Source organism: Pan paniscus, chromosome 14 (assembly GCF_029289425.2).
Source record: "Pan paniscus chromosome 14, NHGRI_mPanPan1-v2.0_pri, whole genome shotgun sequence".
Classification (NCBI taxonomy): Eukaryota; Metazoa; Chordata; class Mammalia; order Primates; family Hominidae; genus Pan; species Pan paniscus.
The window spans coordinates 35,825,385-35,842,534 of NC_073263.2; the positions used below are offsets into that span (position 1 = coordinate 35,825,385).

Below are 17,150 nucleotides of genomic sequence, written 5' to 3' on the forward strand. Positions count from 1 at the left end.
TTGTTTAATCAGCCAAAATACTCTTAAAGAATTTGGTCGAGGGAATTGAGCCTCTTGCCCTAACAATCAGTAGGGCTTACTAATTTACAATGATGACAGTGTGGGACTGGCACAGGAACAAAAGAAATGACAGATGGAACAAACGTCTGAGCCCAGAAACACTCATACTTGATATATAGAGAAAGACCTGTGGGAAATTACTGAAGAAAAGAACTATTCAATAAATGGGGGTTAAATAACTGATTATCTACGGGGCGGGGGAGGAGGGGAGGAATTAGATACCTTACATCTTGCACACATATACACAATTCTCAGTAAACACCTAAACATGAGAAGCAAAATTGTCAGCAGTGACAACAGGCAAATTTTACAGTAGAGGGAAATGAATGGCAAATGAACATGAAAAATTACTGACCTAAGGTCAGGAAAGGAGGTCAAGAAAACACAAATTAAAATTATGAGATACTTTTTTATATATGCTACATTAACAATAAAAACATTGCAAAGGGAAGTACTACTCAAGAGAATATCATCATTTTGGAAAACACCTGGCATTATTTTGCAAAACTTGACAAGCCAACAACTCCACTCTTACGTATAAAGTCTCTTGCATATGTATACCAGGGGACAGTCAAGGATGTTTTGAGTGTACTGTTTCTACCAACAAAAACTAAAAACAAATGTCAACTGACAGGAAAATGAACACTTAAATTGTGGTATACTCACACAGAATACTATAGAGCAAGTAAACCATCCATGCATATAAGCGCAAGAATGAATTTTAAACATAAACTCAAAAAAGCAAGTTGAGTAAGACTTCACATTCAGACACTATATGTAGAAAGCTTCAAAAAATGAAACAGTATGTTTGGAGAACATACATGTGTGATTAAAAAACGGCAAGGAACAATAAAAAATGACGTGGGGAAAGAGGTAAGAAAATAGGAAGAACATACATATATGTAATTGGCAGCTTTCCATGTCTTTAGGTGTGATGAGTTTTTAAGTTGTTATTCATCAAACCTTACAAGTAATATACAATTTTATCTATGTATCAATCATTACACAATATAAAAAAAATCTATAGAAGATGCCTATCTCCTAATGATTCAGTGAATGGTGGGAAAAGTCCATTTTCTATAGTCTAAGGCAGCACACTTTTTCTGCAAAGGGCCAGAGAGTGAATAAGTTAGGCTTGTGGACCATATACTCTCTGATGCAACTATTCAACTCTCACGTTGAACTAGACAGCAGCCATAGCCAATATGTAAACAAATGGGTAACGGCTATGCTCCAATAAAACTTTATTTATGAAAACAGGTGGACATCTGGATTTAGCCCATGGAGGATATTTGCTGACCTCTGGTCAAAGCTAACTGTTTAAAGTTTACGTTCCATTATTTGCCATTCCATTTCTTTTTAAATTTTTATGGGTACATGGTAGGTGTATATATTTATGGGATGCATGAGATATTTTGATACAGGTATGCGATTTATAATAATTACATCAGGGTGTATCTACTGCTTCAAGCATTCGTGTTACAAACGTCCCAATTACACTCTTTTATTTTTAAATGTATAAAAAGTTATTGTTGACTGTAGTCACCCTGTTGGGCTATCAAATACTACAACTAATTCGTTCTAACTAACTATATTTTCGTACCCATTAATCAACCTCACTTCCCTCCCCATCCCTTCAATGCCTCCCAGCCTCTGGTAACCATCATTCTACTCTCTATCTCCTTAAGTTCGATTATTGTAATTTTTAGCTCCCACAAATGAGAATATATGAAGTGCCATTCCATTTCTTAAACAAAGCATAGACCGTCTGTAAGCTATTTACCACTTCACTTTTATTTCCATTTTAACAACTAGTACATTATCCTTGGCCTTAGGAAAAGCCTCCATCAGTTCTATGTGTTCCCAAAATATAAGCTCATGTGATAACGAGGTCAGGCAATTCAGAGTTTTTTAATTCATAAAGTGCATTCTTCAGACAGCTTCAAATAATGTCTAATTAAGTAGCCACTAGAAGATCAGAAATTATTAGAATGGACTGCAGCTATGAAAACTAATACCAATCTCTTAAATTCAATAAACAAAAATTAAATACCATTAGGTATTTAGTTACATAGTTTTTTAGCCTACGTAAGTAAATAGGGCTGTGAATAGTCTGCCTTCTGCCAAAGTGGAAACCATAATGCCTATCCACCATGGATTACGTCTAAGGTTTTCATATTCTTTACCCTGATTATGAATAGAACCTTTCCTTTTTAATAACTTGTCTTTTAATATAAATTCCAATGACCAAATCCCAGAATAAAAATGTTTACCATTAGTAAACTCAATTGTTTATATTTTTTTTAACCTTTTGGAAAAACAGAAGCAGATATGATAAAATAATTTCTTGAAGTAATTTTTTAATCCAATTAAGCTGATAATAATCACTTCAAATTTTAATATAATACAATCATGTTCCCAAATTTCCTAGGCTCATAACAATACAGTCTCAATACAAAAGACGTAATAATCTATTTTTATTCATTTTAAATCAAAGAGACCATTCCATTTCCTAACAAACAGGTAAGTTACAAAAGTAGTCCATTTTACTTTTCATCAGTCTTTCCCTGTTTTGAACAAGTCTTTTTGAGAATTCTTAGTTTTAGTTTTTGTTTAGCTTACACACTGAAAATTTTGAGAAGCATCTAAAAAAATCCACAATTAGTGCAAAAAGAGGGGACAATACTTTAAGTCGTTCCTTCTATAAAAAGAATTAAGGTTACTAAATGCCAATTTTTAAGCAAATATATAGTTTCCTATTTGCCTTCTGAAAGCAGATATAAAAATAGTTCAATATTAGGTTTAATGAGGTTTGAACAACACATGTACTATTAGCTTTATTTTACCTGCAAAAATATTTTAGCTACGCTTGGAAAAAAATAAACTTGAGAATATAACTTCACATTTCTAAGGCCAGATGCAAGAATACTTATTCTTTTCCTTTTAAATAGAAGACATGCCATAAAATTTATGAAAGTTAATTTGTAGGAATGAATACATTTAAAAAATACTGGTTAATCTGTGAGGAATTCCACATTTGCCTATTTAACAAAATTTCATCCATTTCATAAGGCTTTGGTATAGGTGATTCCCAGCACTTCATCATTTATCTTTCTTCGCCTCCTTTACTTCCTTCGTCTGCTCATCCTTCTCCCCTCTCACGTTGACATTTGCTGCTCCTTCTTGATTTTCCCGCTGAGAATTATCAACTATCTGATAGTCCTCAAGGAGAGAGTGTCCTGTTTGTGTTGCAGTTTTCTTCACCATTGCTTTGATACCAATGTTGTTAATATTGTAGGCAGTTACGCCAACATTGACCGCAGAATCCACCGCATGGTGGGTAGCTTCTCCTGCATTATATCCGTATCTTTAAAAGAAAGATTAGAGGATATACAATGAAACGATAAATATAAAATAAGGTCTTCTGAATTAGTATTAAATAAGTCAAATGATTACTGTGTTACCCCTGAAAGCAAAATTAAAGCTTAGGTTTCAATTTAATTAATAACTTAAAACACAGTAGAGAATGAAATCACACTCTGTGACAAAGCAGTATTTTCTCCTTTAGTAAAAACAGTGTGTGAAAAGAAACTCAGACTAGCTGAGAATGATGTAATAAAGACTGTCAAGTAAAAATAAAAGTGTAAATTATAATACAGGTCATTAATCAGTCATTATTTCTTTTTTTAATCCTCCCTTTCTAGAAATATGAGGGAAAATATTCACAGAAGCAACTAATCTAGAGTCACGTAAGTAGTTTCAAGTTCTACCTTAACCAGACTTTGGCTATGTCTTTTAATTAGGGGAATTTGAGTTAATCTTTAAACAGAGATTCTATGGCATTCTCCCCTGCATCCCACTCTACTGCACACTCACTGGCCTCCTTGCTGTTCCTTGAGCCCACCAAGCACTCAAAGGCCTTAGGACCTTTGTACTGGCTGCTCTCTGCTTGGACTTCCCATAGCTCTCTGCCCCACCTGCTTCAAGTTGGCTCAACTATAATCTCATTATCTAACCTGTTTCAACTGCCTTTTTCCACATGCCCACCTCCACCTCTTGATAATCAATTCCCCTTTACACTGCTTTTTTTCTCCCATAACTTACCACTTTCTACATACTACAGAACTTATTAATTATCACTGTTCATGTCTTGCTTCTCTCACTAGAATGTAAACCCTATTGGAGAGAAGAATCTTAGCTTTGTCCTTTAACATATCCTAAACATTGAGAATAGTGCCTGATATTCAATGAATAGTCACTGAATGAATGAAATCAGTAATTCCTGCCCTATCTGCCTCAGAGTTTTTTGAGCATCAAATGCACAGCAAGTGCTTGGGAAATTATAAAGCATATACAAAAGAAGTTATTATTGATAATAATAATATCTGCATTTAATACTATTTCTATGATAAAATACAATTTGAGGTCCTATACAAGCACACCAAAACACATTTCCCTACTGTTTTGTTTTACTCTTTACCCCATTTTGGTAACAGGCTTTTAAAGCTTTTCTTGTCCACAGATTTCCCCAAATAGAGGACTGTTTAAACAACAAACAAAACAAAGAGGCAAAAGTTTACATTTTCTCCAGGACACAGTGAAGTTTCCTAGATGCTTTATGACCTATATCTGGACATCTTATATAACACTAGATCTGCCTTTTGAATTAACAAGTCCTCTATTACTAAATAGCCTGGCCTGGAACAGTGGTTTGTGATCCCACCGGCTTGTTTGTGCTTGGCTTTTTTAACCCCAGTGTGAAATAATCTTACAGTGCCCCTAAATGATGATTCTATTCTGTCCTTTGCCTAATGTTAATAATTATATTAGTGCTAGCACACAGCAGAGCCTAGTCTGTCAAACCTTCCAAGTCTGTACTACTCTTAATTGGTGGCCTTCTCACCAGTCAACAGACAGAAAAGGTTCCTACAACTGCTTCGGACAGTCCCTGTTATGCAACCCCTCAGCATTCCACAGGATTTGCTGATGGTGCAGGAGATGCACCATTGCTGATGGTGCCTTCTCATTGTCAACCAAGCCCCAGTAACAAATACTACTGTCAGGTGGTAATGGCTGTGTCTATACAAAAAGAAAGATATCAGCAGTTTCAGCACTGAAAAACAGTGACCGTAACTCTTGGTGGAGCCGGTTTCCCTGAGGGCTTATTTTTCCAGAACCATGTGAGCTACAATGAAGTGACACCATAACTCAACATAACTCACAGTCATGTTTTCAAGTATAGGAAATCCTCCATATTCACAAACTTCCACTTCTGAGAATTTGGAATGTTCCCTATTCCACTGATACAGTTTGATACCTCCAACTGCACTCATATTTCTGTATGTAACACAGTTCTAAAAACTACATTGTCTTTAATAATGTACTAAAAATGAATTTGTTTTGGCACCTTGTTAATTTTGTCTGTTTTTCTATGCTATCTCCAATGTCAGTAGCAATTCCTATTAATTTGGGAAAAAAACCCAGAATATTCAGAAAACTAGATTCTAATGCCAACTATGCCAGTAACTAGCCATATGACCTTGGTCAAGTTTCTACCTCTTTACATATCATCAACTTTCTCTTCTTTATCTCAAAAAAACGATGTATATGTGTGAAAGCAGTTTTAAAATTCTAAAATACTAAACATGCATTTTTAAATATACTATAAAACGGCTTTTCATCAGTTGTATTTATTTTTTAATATATCCTCAACTATCACTCCTGCTTTCCAATATGCCTTAGAACTAGTTTTCCTAATAGGCATCTATTCTTTTCTTCATAAATAACTGTTTAGTCCTTTTCTTCAGATTCAAACTATACTGCTATAAACTCCTAGAAAGCATATGTCTGGGAGGAAGTTAAATTTATTTTTGATCTCTTATTTTTAAACAAATTTACTTTAATTAGAGCTCATTAAGTCGGATTTTATATACTAACACTACCAATTGAAAAATAAAAAATGAATGTGAAGTAGGCCTAAATAAGACAATGAGATTCAAAACTACAATTGAACCAGATTTTTCTGAAATTTCTCCAATGTGTTCAGTTATACAAAACTGGTTTTGGGTAATATGACACCTGTCATTGAAGTTACCCCTTCATCCAGTGCAAATTTAGGAGGAATTTTAATTAAATTTCACTAAACAAACCAATAAATCAGCTACACTTAATTATAGCATAGTACCAAAAACCATAAAACAGTAAATTTTCTACAGGAAAAAAAGTCTATTATTAAGCTTATGTTCCACAAATATATATTCAAAGAAAATACTGCTGGGGAAAATAAAAATAGATCTAACTATCAAAGCTATATTATTATTCTTTAAACACTTTAAAGTGGAATAAAAGAAGCTTAAAGGTGAAACTTAAGCTTCATATGTAGAAGAATGATGAGTTATTGAATAGGTACTATACCGCAATTAAGTGTAGCAGGTTTATAGTTACTTATTGTTTTTCATTATTCCTGTATGTCTTCACATCCCCAAATATAAGACAAAAGTATTAATGTAACTGACAAAAATAAACTGAATCTTAATGAATAGTTTTTATGCATTTAGCTAAAAATTTTAAGAGTATAGTTATTTAATCCTCTGTACTGGCTTATCCACCTGAAATCAGATAAGGAAGTTTATATAATACATTTGGTTTTCTCCCAAGCATAAAATTAAAGGACATTTAAAATAACTATTTTGGAGAGCAATTGCTTATCACAGGCAATTAAGAACACAAATTTCCCTTATTATACTACCATCAGTTCGATTTGAGTACTCCACAAATGTTCATTCTATCAAATACTTTTTGATAGTAAATTTAAATACAGAAGAGTGTAAATAAACCTAAGTGTATGTAAACAAATAAGAACAAAATTAAACAAAGGTACAACAAGCTTTTCCATTTCTTCAGTTCTATCACTAAGTTATTACTGGTTCAATACTTTTAGTTTCTTCTCTTAAAAGACATTTTCTACTTTGGGCCAGATTAGCTCCAAAGGTGAGAAACAGTATTACTTAGGTAAAATCTTTTATTCCCTACTGCCTCTCCCATCCTTCTAAATTTCTAATAGCAGAAACTAAATTACTGCTAAGACTGAATCATCCTCATAGTTAGAAATACAAAGCTACTTAACCAAATTCTCACTTACCTGGTTTTTATTTAAATTCCATGAATCTTTGGAAGAAAGGATAAAAAGAATAGCAATAATACCATAATAGAAATAAATGAGCTGAGAATCACTGTTAAAAATATGCTATTTATCATATTAAGTTCTCATTAAGGACCAGAAGTACAAAATCTACATTAAAATCCAGTATTTCCTAGTTATGTGAATCCCAAACTTTTAATAAGCTAATTGTAGTTAGGTAAGTTTTTTTTTTTTTTTTTCATTAGAGTAGGCCATAAAACAAACCCAAGAAAGCACTTCCTATTTTCTAATATGATAACCTAAAAATAACTCACTTTTGGCCTGAAAGGCATTTCTGAATTTCTCCTGTTCTTGCTACAAATAAAGAACTATTTTTCTAATTATGACTGATCCAAAGTAACCTCAGGGTCATAAAACAATGAATGAATATTAGAGTTCAGTGCCACAGGTGACAAGAAGTGAGTTGGAAGACTTGAGTTTCATATTTCTATCAGAAGAATTTGAGATCTATTGTATGTTTTATCTCTCAACTCTTGGTAAAACTGATGCTCTGGCCAGGTGTGGTGGCTCACGCCTGTAATCCCAGCACTTTGGGAGGCCAAGGTGGGCAGATCACGAAATCAGGAGATCAAGACCATCCTGGCTAACACAGTGAAACCCCGTCTGTACTGAAAATACAAAAAATTAGCCGGTCATGGTGGCGGACACCTGTAGTCCCAGCTACTAGGGAGGCTGAGGTAGGAGAATGGCATGAACTCAGGAGGCGGAGCTTGCAGTGAGCCAAGATTGCGCCACGGCACTCCAGCCTGGGTGACAGAGCGAGACTCTGTCTCAAAAAAAAAAAAAACAAAAACTGACACTCCAAAATGATATGCCAACATTGCTTTGATTTGATTCAAAGGTATGTATGTCCCAGAATGTAAACTAGTTCAGCCACTTTTGGGAGATATCTCAAAAAACTTAAAATGGAATTACCATTTGATACCCAAAAGAAAATAAATTGTTCTATCAAAAAGACACATGCACTCATATGTTCACTGCACTATTCATAACAGCAAAGACATGGGATCAACCTAGGTGCCCATCAACAGTGGACTGCACAAAGAAAACATGCTAATATATACACCATGGAATACTACACAGCCCTAAAAAATGAAATCATATCCTTTGCAGCAACATGGATGCAGCTGGAGGCCATTATTCTAAGCGAATTAATGCAGGAACAGAAAACCACATGTTCTCACTTATAAATGGGAAATAAACACTGGATACTCATGGACATAAAGATGACAACAATAGACACTGGGGATTACTAGGCGGGGGAGGGAGGAGGGGAGTGTGAGCTAAAAGACCATCTATTGGGTACTATGCTTACTACCTGAGTGATGGGATCATTTGTACCCCAAACCTCAGCATCACACAACAAATTCTATGTAACAAGCCTGCACATGTACCCTTTAATCTATAATAATAGTTGAAATTGTAAAAAAAGTAAAAATAAAGCAATTCCTATTTCCTATCTTAAAACAAACAAACAAATGTATACATGCCCCAGACAGAGCAGATCGAACCAATTAAGGATGGAAATTAAATTAGCACTGTAGAGCACAGGTTCTGATGACAGAAACACTTGGTTTATATCCCAGCTCTACTACTCACTAGGAGAGTAATCTTTAACAAGGTATTTAACTTTACATTTCGATTTCCTCATCTGCAAAATGGAGATAACAGTGTTGAAAATTAACTAATACATACGAAAAGCAATGATCACAGTGCCTAATACAAAAGTATGAACTCAACTAAATGCTGTCAATAAGTGGATAATTAACATAAATAACCACGAGTTGTGAATACTATCAATATTGCTCTTCTTTTTTCTTTCTAAATAAATAGTAAGATCCAAACTAATTCAAGGCTAAGAAAGCAACTCAGGTCCTTCATACTAGATTTATTTTTTAGACCTTGATTCTTCTAGTATTGTATAAAGAAAGTAGAGTCAGGTAGAAAGAATAAGGAGCTAAAAGCAGAAGACCCTGCTTTACTCTCACCTTCAATACCACTTGTATAAATTTGTTATATAGTTGCTGCTTCAGCATTTGTTTTTAGGCCTGACGTAAGTTGCTTGAAACCTAGTTGTATCCCACCACCTTTGGCCTAGTTAAAACTTCCCCCTCCCCCATGTGGTTGTCTGCAATACAATATACTTGTTTCTCATCTCACTGACTCAAAACCCAACACACCCCCACAGCTGCTGACCATGAGAAAATCCAATGGTCAACACTAGAGTCATGTAAAACTAGAGCCATGTAAATGTTCCCCTGTTCACACTTGTTTTCTTTAAACTAGTCAATCCACAGGCCCCACTGGAAAGCCAAAGGAAGAACACCCATAGACTTTCGTGAAGGCAGTCACACAAATCACCTCTCCCTTGCTCGTGCTCCCTGTTCACCCACCCTCGCCCCACCCACTGGTTGAGCACTCTGCTATCTCCAGACTTCCTGTTGGCCCTCGTGCATACCCCTCTTCTCTCAAGGGTCTGTGAGTAATAAAAAGTTTCTGTTATTTCGTGTGTTTGGTTGTGCTGCCTTCTCTGTGTGTCACCTGACCAGCACACCCAAACCTCGCTCTCCTCCTAGTCAGGGTCTCCTAGAGAGTAGCTATCTTAGTAGGAATAAACTGGACACAGGTCAGAAAAGAGCCACAAGGGCATCTGCCATAAACAAGTTCCCTGAGAGAGGGACACCTGGTCATGGGTGTGCCATGATAAAGAAGTATCCTGTGAAAGGCACACTGAAAACATTCACAAGATTTTTTCCTCTTGAGCCACAACACAGCAGGATTAGAATTTATAGCCACTCCCCAGAGACAGGCCTTAAGGCCAAATAAGAAAGCAATCATAACACTAATCAGGTGAGTTTGTGCAAATCATTCGTTTCTGTTTGTCCATTTCTTAATATATGAAATTGAAGATATACCATCTACCCATTCCAATACAAATGTAGAGTGGTAATCAGAGTCAAGTAAGATGTGACATAATTTTTAACAGTCTCTATACTGAGTGGGCTAATATTAACATGGGGTATAAGAGTTTAATTATAATTCAAGTTTTTTCAGGCAGATATCACCCATCAAAAACATGTAGTCAGTTAATAAGGTATATAGAAATTCTAGGCTTTTAAAAAAAATAACCTTATTCTTCACAGTAATGATGAACAAATGTTTATAATGATTAGTAACATAAAGCAAAGTGACAAGAATTCTGTTATTATACTAGAAATACTATTATTCTCCCTATTTAAGAAAAGCAGTGAGTGAAAAAAAATATTTTATCAGATACTTAATAAAAATATCTTTACCGTCATGGATTTTTACAAATGCTACAAGAGATTTAGTCGGCCAGGCATGGTGGCTTACGCCTGTAATCCCAGCACTATGGGGGGAGGCTCAGGCAGGCAGATCACCTGAGGTCAGGAGTTCGAGACCAGCCTGGCTAATGTGGTGAAATCCCATTTCTACTAAAAAAAAAAAATTAGCCGGGCATGGTGGCGTGTGCCTGCAATCCCAGCTACTTGGGAGGCTGAGACAGGAGAAATGCCTGAACCTGGGAGGTGGAGGTTGCAGTGAGCTGAGATCGCGCCATCGCACTCCAGCTTGGGCAACAAGAGAAACTCCCTCTCAGAAAAACAACAACAACAACAACAACAAAACAGAGATTTAGTCATTAAAATAAAATTCAACTTACTTGTATCTGACAGTTTGTACAGTTTCTGCTGAAACATTGTTAACGATGCATTTAGCTGCACATTCCAATCCTTGCCAGACAGTTGAAAATCCTGTAAAAATAATATTTAAAATGATGTAAATCTAGTCCAAAGCAAACAGACCTTCATAGTTAAAATTCTGGGCCCTTTGTTACCTTGAACACTACTCGCTGCTACAACCATAGCACCGTCCAGAGGAGATTTCCCATCTTTGTCTTTTTTAAGAGATTCTGGAACAAGTTTGCTTCCATGCTTCTTGACATGTGGAGCTAGTTCTTTTCCAACACAATTTGCTACAGTGCAAACTCCATCAACTAATATGACCATAAAAAAAGAAAACTTAGGAAAAATATATTATTCCCTTGATTTTTACCACTCATCTTGCAACATTCTTAAATGAACATCTAAATTGTTTTACTATATAATGTTATAATTTCTTCTTAAGGATATGAAGCTTAGAGAGGAGGTCTCACTATCTTGCCCAGGTTGGCCTTGACTTGTACTCCTGGGCTCAAGTGATCCTCCTGCCTCTGCCTCCTGAGTAGCTGGGACTACAGGCATGAAGCATAGACTGGTTATTTTTTAAATGAAAGCTTTTGTTTGCTTTAAAGCTGTGCTTGCAGAGCCTGCTGATGTTTATAACCTTGCCTCTCAGATATACATGTTCTTGCACTTCTGCTTGAGAAAACCAGCCACCTTTTCTATCTGACTGTTGCAATGCAAGATTGGTTGGTACTTTTAGCTTATTCCAGCTTAGTGTATTCATATTTTTCTATTGATAAATATCTCAGTTATCTCGGTGAAATAAGAGTAAAGTGTTTAATTCTATAAAAGTAAACAATCCAAAATCTGATTCAAAAAATACTAAATACCAAAAAAGATAATTTTACTAAATTTAATGGTAATCCATTAAGGTCCTATCTACCCACCTCAAAACACCAAATTTCAGTGCTGTGATTCTCTAAGAGCAAGGAGTTAGAAGTACATTGCTTGGGAAGGTTGGCACCAGAATCACTAAGTCAGCTTTTCTCAAACAACAGATCCCTCCCTCTTGACCCTCAACTGCTAAGCAGTAAACTGCTCTCCTTGAAAGAATGTGTCACATCCCTTAGAAGGATTCAAGGATTCACATCCAGTCATGCTGCATAATGATGTTTTGGTCATTTCAGACATTTCATGGTCCCATAAGATTATAATGGAGCTGATTAAGTCCCACTGCCTAGTAACATCACAGCCGCCATAACATCATAGTGCAATTACTTTGTTTTTAAAATAAATTTAGTGTGGCCCAAGTGTACAGTGTTAAAAAGTCTACAATAGTGTACAGTAATGTCCTAGGCCTTCACATTCACTCACCACTCACTCAGTGACTCACACAGAGCAACTTCCAGTCCTGCAAGTGACACTTCTGGTAAGTGCTCTCTACAGTTTTTATGCCATTTTTTTATCTTTTATATACTGCACTCCTGCTGCACCTTTTCTATGTTTAGATGTGTTTAAATACACAAATACTTACCATTGTGTTACAATTTCCTATAGTATTCAGTACAGTCACATGGTGTATAGGTTTGTACTTAGGAGCAATAGGCTATATCATATAGCCTAGGTGTGGAGTGGCAACGTTTAGGTTTGTGTGAGTACACGCTATGATGTTCACACAATGATGAAATCACCTAATGACACATTTCTTAGAACTTACCTCCTGCGTTAAACAATACATGACTTTACATTCAGAACTCTTTTTCAAAGATACACACATTCTCCTCTCCAACACATCAAAACAACCCTTTAACCAGTTTCTCAAACTTTAATGTGCAAATAAGAATCACCTAGGGATCTTGTGAAAATGCAGATTCTGAATCAGTAGGTGTGTCTGTCCCTAAAATTCTGCATTTCTAAGGATCCCAGATAGGACGATGTGATGTTGCTGGTCCGCAGGTCTCACTATGAATAAGAAAGAGAAACTGCTTTGTCCTAATTCTTTATTCTTGAGATTAAACCATCTAAATGAACATGCAGATTAACCCTGGATTAAGACATTATTTTAAATATAACTTTAAAGAAGTAAAGTTATCTAGAATTACTTTACCCAGGAACTGACTGACTTTTGCTGCTCCTCCTGTAGCTTGCTTCGCTATATAAAGTCCCTTGGTGACAGCTGGACTAACTTCCACGGGTTTTTCTTCTGGTTGAATCCGCTCTCGGAGTTTAGAAGCACCTTTCTGGATTGCTTTACCAGTAAACTCAGCACCTTTGACTAAACCCCAACTCACCCAGGAAGCACCTTTTTAAAAGAAAATTTAAAATTGCACAATATTAGGGCTAATTATGCTTTTGAACACTTTAATAAATAACATCAACCAGAAAAAAATAAAAGGAGTTTCATATTCAGATGCTAAATGTGCCATGTCATAAACTTTCAAGCTAACTTTATACCTGCAGTTTTCTTCCTGAATACTTAGTGACACAGTTCTGCGTTACTCTGTGCTGCCACTACCTAGTACCTAGGAGGCCTGAGATTTAGTGGCAGCTGATAATTTCTGAAGATGACCACAAACAGTATCTCTATATGTTACTTACCACAGTATATTATTGTTAGGTATTAATTTTTAGTTTTGGTGCCATTAAGATAGAATTTGGCCAAAGAACCCAGATATTCTTGTTCTTTTTGCCTTAGGCCAGGCAACACTTTTCCCCATGAAATCTTGAGGGAGAAAGACACAAACATCACAAAATGGAAACCAAAGAAACTGCCTCTCAAACACCAAGGCAGAACTCTTACTTTCTTTAGGCTAAAAGCTTTAGTCAGGGGGTCCTGTTCCTTCCTGAATCCTAAACCCAAACTCTTGGATCTCAGCACCGTTTAGCTTGCTACACATACCTGAATGACAAAAACATGAGAACACTCAAATGCATGAGAAGAGAAAATCTAAAAGAAGAAGAGTAAGGCCCAGATAATTTGGCCATTTCTCATGACAGTGGGCCCTAGCCCTTTGCTTTGCTTTGCTTATGTTCTCGCAGCTTGAATGACAGAAGGGCTCACCAGAGGAACAGAGGGATGGAAGGGCCTTCTCTAGTGAGGACAAAAGGTCCTCAGCCAGTGGAAATGTGGGGAAAGGAGTGGGAGAGGGATGGGAAAAGAAAAAACATGTAAGAACAGTGTCCCCTAAGATGGAAGAAGTATTACCCTACTCTGCAGATACTTTCAATTTAAAATATTTCTTTTTTGGCTAATACTTAACAATGAGCTTTCAAAGCTGAACATATGAAATACTTAATTATGTTCTCTCAAGGTCTGTGGCATGGTTTTACATGATTACTCCAGCCCATGAATAAGCATCCAGCAATCACGTGAAAACCACAGCAGTTTATTTTAAAATGTTAACAATGAAAAGTGACATGTAATAAATAATTAGAAATTTTATGTTTCTCTTTCTGTTTTAGTCAACATCTCTACCTCCAGCTCCAATGCTACCCCCACTGTCCTACCTGACAATCAACTTCTGGGGAAGTGCAGGATTCAAACCCAAGCAAACAGGCTTCCATAAACAACAGAAGACTTGAAGATGCCCATTTAACAAAATTATCTTTTTAGATTAACTTATAGGTTGAAAAAGTTTTAAGAAGAAACCAGCTGAACATGAAGACGGAGAAATCATAAAATAAATGACAGTGAAACAAAGGAGACTATAATCCTATAATGAAATTATAAGAAATAATAGGGATGAAGTCAAATGATGACTGAGAAAAATAAATGGAAATGAGATAAAAAGTCACAGCACTAATAAAGAGAAATACTAGATGCAAATAATCACATATCACCATGGAAGTATACAGTATACATAAATATGTTAAAACTGTAAACACTGCAACAGAAGATAAGGAAATGCAATATTTCATCGGTAGCTATGTAGGTATTTTAAATGGCATGTACAATGCCAGATATAGATTGATTCTGTTCATGTTTGCCTCCTATGCACTGTATTAATGCTGCCACATGGCAGACCATGAACGTTTGCCGAATAAATGAGACATTGGCAGATATTAAAATTCCCTAACTCAAACCTAACTACTACAGCTTGTGGGACACTGTCCACTTTTACTGAACTAAAGAAAGCTACCATTTACAGTTGTTATTAAAAACAGAAGTCACTGACCAGGTGCAGTGGCTCATGCCTGTAATCACAGTGTCAGGCCTCTGAGCCCAAGCCAAGCCATTGCATCCCCTGTGACTTGCACATATACGCCCAGATGGCCTGAAGTAACTGAAGAAGCACAAAAGAAGTGAATATGCCCTGCCCCACCTTAACTGATGACATTCCACCACAAAAGAAGTGAAAATGGCTGGTCCTTGCCTTAAGTGATGACATTACCTTGTGAAAGTCCTTTTCCTAGCTCATCCTAGCTCAAAAAGCACCCCCACTGAGCACCTTGCGACCCCCACTCCTGCCCGCCAGAGAACAAACCCCCTTTGACTGTAATTTTCCTTTACCTACCCAAATCCTATAAAATGGCCCCACCCTTATCTCCCTTTGCTGACTCTCTTTTCAGACTCAGCCCACCTGCACCCAGGTGAAATAAACAGCCATGTTGCTCACACAAAGCCTGTTTGGTGGTCTCTTCACACAGATGCGCATGAAATTTGGTGCCGTGACTCGGATCAGGGGACCTCCCTTAGGAGATCAATCCCCTGTCCTGTTCTTTGCTCCGTGAGAAAGATCCACCTACGACCTCAGGTCCTCAGACCGACCAGCCCAAGAAACATCTCACCAATTTCAAATCCAGTAAGCGGCCTCTTTTTACTCTCTTCTCCAACCTCCCTCACTATCCCTCGACCTCTTTCTCCTTTCAATCTTGGTGCCACACTTCAATCTCTCCCTTCTCTTAATTTCAATTCCTTTCATTTTCTGGGAGAGACAAAGGAGACACGTTTTATCTGTGGACCCAAAACTCCGGCGCCAGTCACAGACTGGGAAGGCAGCCTTCCCTTGACGTTTAATCATTGCAGGGATGCCTCTCTGATTATTCACCCACGTTTCAAAGGTGTCAGACCACGCAGGGATGCCTGTCTTGGTCCTTCACCCTTAGCGGCAAGTCCCGCTTTTCTGGGGAAGGGGCAAGTACCCCAACCCCTTCTCTCCTTGTCTCTACCCCTTCTCTGCTTTTCTGGGGGAGGGGCAAGTACCCCTCAACCCCTTCTCCTTCACCCTTAGCGGCAAGTCCCGCTTTTCTGGGGGAGGGGCAAGTACCCCTCAACTCCTTCTCCTTCACTCTTAGCAGCAAGTCCTGCTTTTCTAGAGGAGGGGCAAGTACCCCAACCTCGTATCTCTGTGCCCCAATCCCTTATTTCCGTGCCCCAACCTCTTATATCTCTGTGCCCCAATCCCTTATTTCTGTGCCCCGACTTATCTCTGCGCCCCAATCCCTTATTTCCGTGCCCCGACCCCTTATTTCTGTGCCCCTACCCCTTATTTCCATGCCCTGACCCCTTATTTCTGCACCCCATCCCTTATTTCCGTGCCCCGACCTCTTATCTCTGCACCCCAACCCCTTTTCTGGAAGGTAAGAACCCCCAAACCCCTTCCGTTTCTCTGCTCTCTCTTTTCTCTAGGCTTGCTTCCTTCACTATAGGCAACCTTCCACCCTCCATTCCTCCTTCTACTCCCTTGGCCTGTGTTCTCAAAAACTTAGAACCTCTTCAACTCACACCTGACCTAAAACCTAAATGCCTTATTTTCTTCTGCAATGCCACTTGACCCCAATACAAACTCTACAGTAGTTCCAAATAGCCAGAAAATGGCACTTTGAATTTTTCCATCCTACAAGATCTAAATAATTCTTGTTGTAAAATGGGCAAACGGTCTGAGGTGCCTGACGTCCAGGCATTCTTTTACACATCAGTCCCTTCCTAGTCTGTGCCCAGTGCAACTCGTCCCAAATCTTCCTTCTTTCCCTCCCGCCTGTCCGCTCAGTCCCAACCCCAAGCGTCGCTGAGTCTTTCTAATCTTCCTTTTCTACAGACCCATCTGACCTCTCCCTTCCTCCCCAGGCTACTCCTTGACAGGCCGAGCTAGGTCCCAATTCTTCCTCAGCCTCTGCTCCTCCACCCTATAATCTTTTTATCACCTCCCCTCCTCACACCTGGTCTGGCTTACAGTTTAGTTCTGTGACTAGCCCTCCCCCTCCTG

At 37.6% G+C, this 17,150-nt stretch overlaps 1 protein-coding gene across 10 annotated transcripts in view; it reads right to left on the reverse strand.

Moving 5' to 3' along the window:
- Window positions 1-1,831: 1,831 nt before the first annotated feature.
- The window catches only part of SPART (spartin), a 67,320-nt gene continuing 52,001 nt past the window's right edge, over window positions 1,832-17,150 (reverse strand). For all 10 annotated transcript variants that reach the window (XM_034936582.3, XM_003826882.6, XM_055096605.2 and 7 more), the window contains 4 exons: window positions 13,052-13,246; window positions 11,118-11,276; window positions 10,944-11,034; window positions 1,832-3,427 (listed from right to left, as the gene is read on the reverse strand). In XM_034936582.3, coding sequence (XP_034792473.3) covers window positions 3,163-3,427; window positions 10,944-11,034; window positions 11,118-11,276; window positions 13,052-13,246 — 710 coding nt within the window. In that variant the 3' untranslated portion in view covers window positions 1,832-3,162. The remainder of the gene's footprint in view (window positions 3,428-10,943; window positions 11,035-11,117; window positions 11,277-13,051; window positions 13,247-17,150) is intronic.